The sequence below is a fragment of the Piliocolobus tephrosceles genome, chromosome 12 (genome assembly GCF_002776525.5).
Source record: "Piliocolobus tephrosceles isolate RC106 chromosome 12, ASM277652v3, whole genome shotgun sequence".
NCBI classification, from domain to species: domain Eukaryota; kingdom Metazoa; phylum Chordata; class Mammalia; order Primates; family Cercopithecidae; genus Piliocolobus; species Piliocolobus tephrosceles.
In genome coordinates, this window is record NC_045445.1 from 112,343,807 (window position 1) to 112,344,934 (window position 1,128).

Consider the following 1,128-nt stretch of genomic DNA (forward strand, 5'->3'; position numbering starts at 1 on the left):
TCCGCTGCCGTTTCAACACTTATTAATAGTTGCATTGATGCTTAAATTGCCATTTTCTGCAAAACGCAGTGCAGTGTTGGCACCAAAGATTAAGCAGTCTCTATTCTTAATGGTTTTTGCTATGTCCTCATGAATAGGTAGAGGAGTCGCTTCCCAAGTCAGTCGTCGCCGATGACCCTTTAGCTCAAGTCGGTAAGTAAACTTTTCAGCTTCCTTGCGTGTTCCTATCAGCTGTACAGTTGCGAAGAACTGGTCACCATTGTGATCCTCCTGTTTCTGCAAAACTAACATGAAGTGAAAGCCGTGACAGGACTGCATCATCACCCAATCGAAAGCGCCAGCAAGATGAATGTTGGTAGCAAGGAAAATTATATCCTCTCCCTCTATTGTTGTAATGCACTTATGCGTATTCGTCAGATGAGGCATTATAGCATCCATAGTGCCTTGCCATTTACAGAGAGTACCAGGGCACGGGCAGGGATAAAGCCTAAACTTACAGACTTCTTCGTGATCTGCTTTTTCTGTGTGTGGCAGAGTTATTTCACATCCCAAACAGGCGTATCTACACGGGAAAAGTACAAAGTCAGCCACTTTCTCCATAGCCAAGTTGCGAATGAATCCCAACGGGCCTCGGCAAATTGGACAAGATATGAGTTTTGAGTGGCAGCTGTTACAAACAAGATGGCCTCTCGGACACTGAAGAATTGGCGGTAACGCGTAGTCTAAGCAAACCGGACACTGGAAGAAACTTGTCAAGTCAATGCTGGATCTAGTCGTGTCAGACTGGGCAGGCGCCTTACCGGGTGTCGACGAGGTATCCAATACAGCGGTCTGTTCGCTCATTTCTGCAGAGGGAGAGATCGCCTCAGACCCCGGTCCCGTCGCCAACGTATTCTGTCACCAATCACTCCAACAATGCCACTGCGGACAGCGCCACTGCCTGCCTCTTTGCAGTGGCGAAACAAACGGGACACCCTGGGCCTCCTCAGTCGCACTGTAGAATGCCTCTAGCAAAGGTCGCCCCCTTCCTCACCGGCCGCCATCACCTCGTGAGTGCTCAAGCATGGCGCCTCACCGGCTGATGTCATCTCGTGAGTCCTCGAGCCTGGCTTCCAACTGGCCACTGTC

At 49.8% G+C, this 1,128-nt stretch overlaps 1 protein-coding gene across 1 annotated transcript; it reads right to left on the reverse strand.

The window, feature by feature from the left end:
- Positions 1-12: 12 nt before the first annotated feature.
- LOC111536575 (E3 ubiquitin-protein ligase SIAH1-like) lies at positions 13-843 on the reverse strand. Its single transcript, XM_023202936.2, has one exon. The coding sequence runs from the start codon at positions 841-843 to the stop codon at positions 13-15; it is 831 nt and encodes a 276-aa protein (XP_023058704.2).
- Positions 844-1,128: the final 285 nt, after the last annotated feature.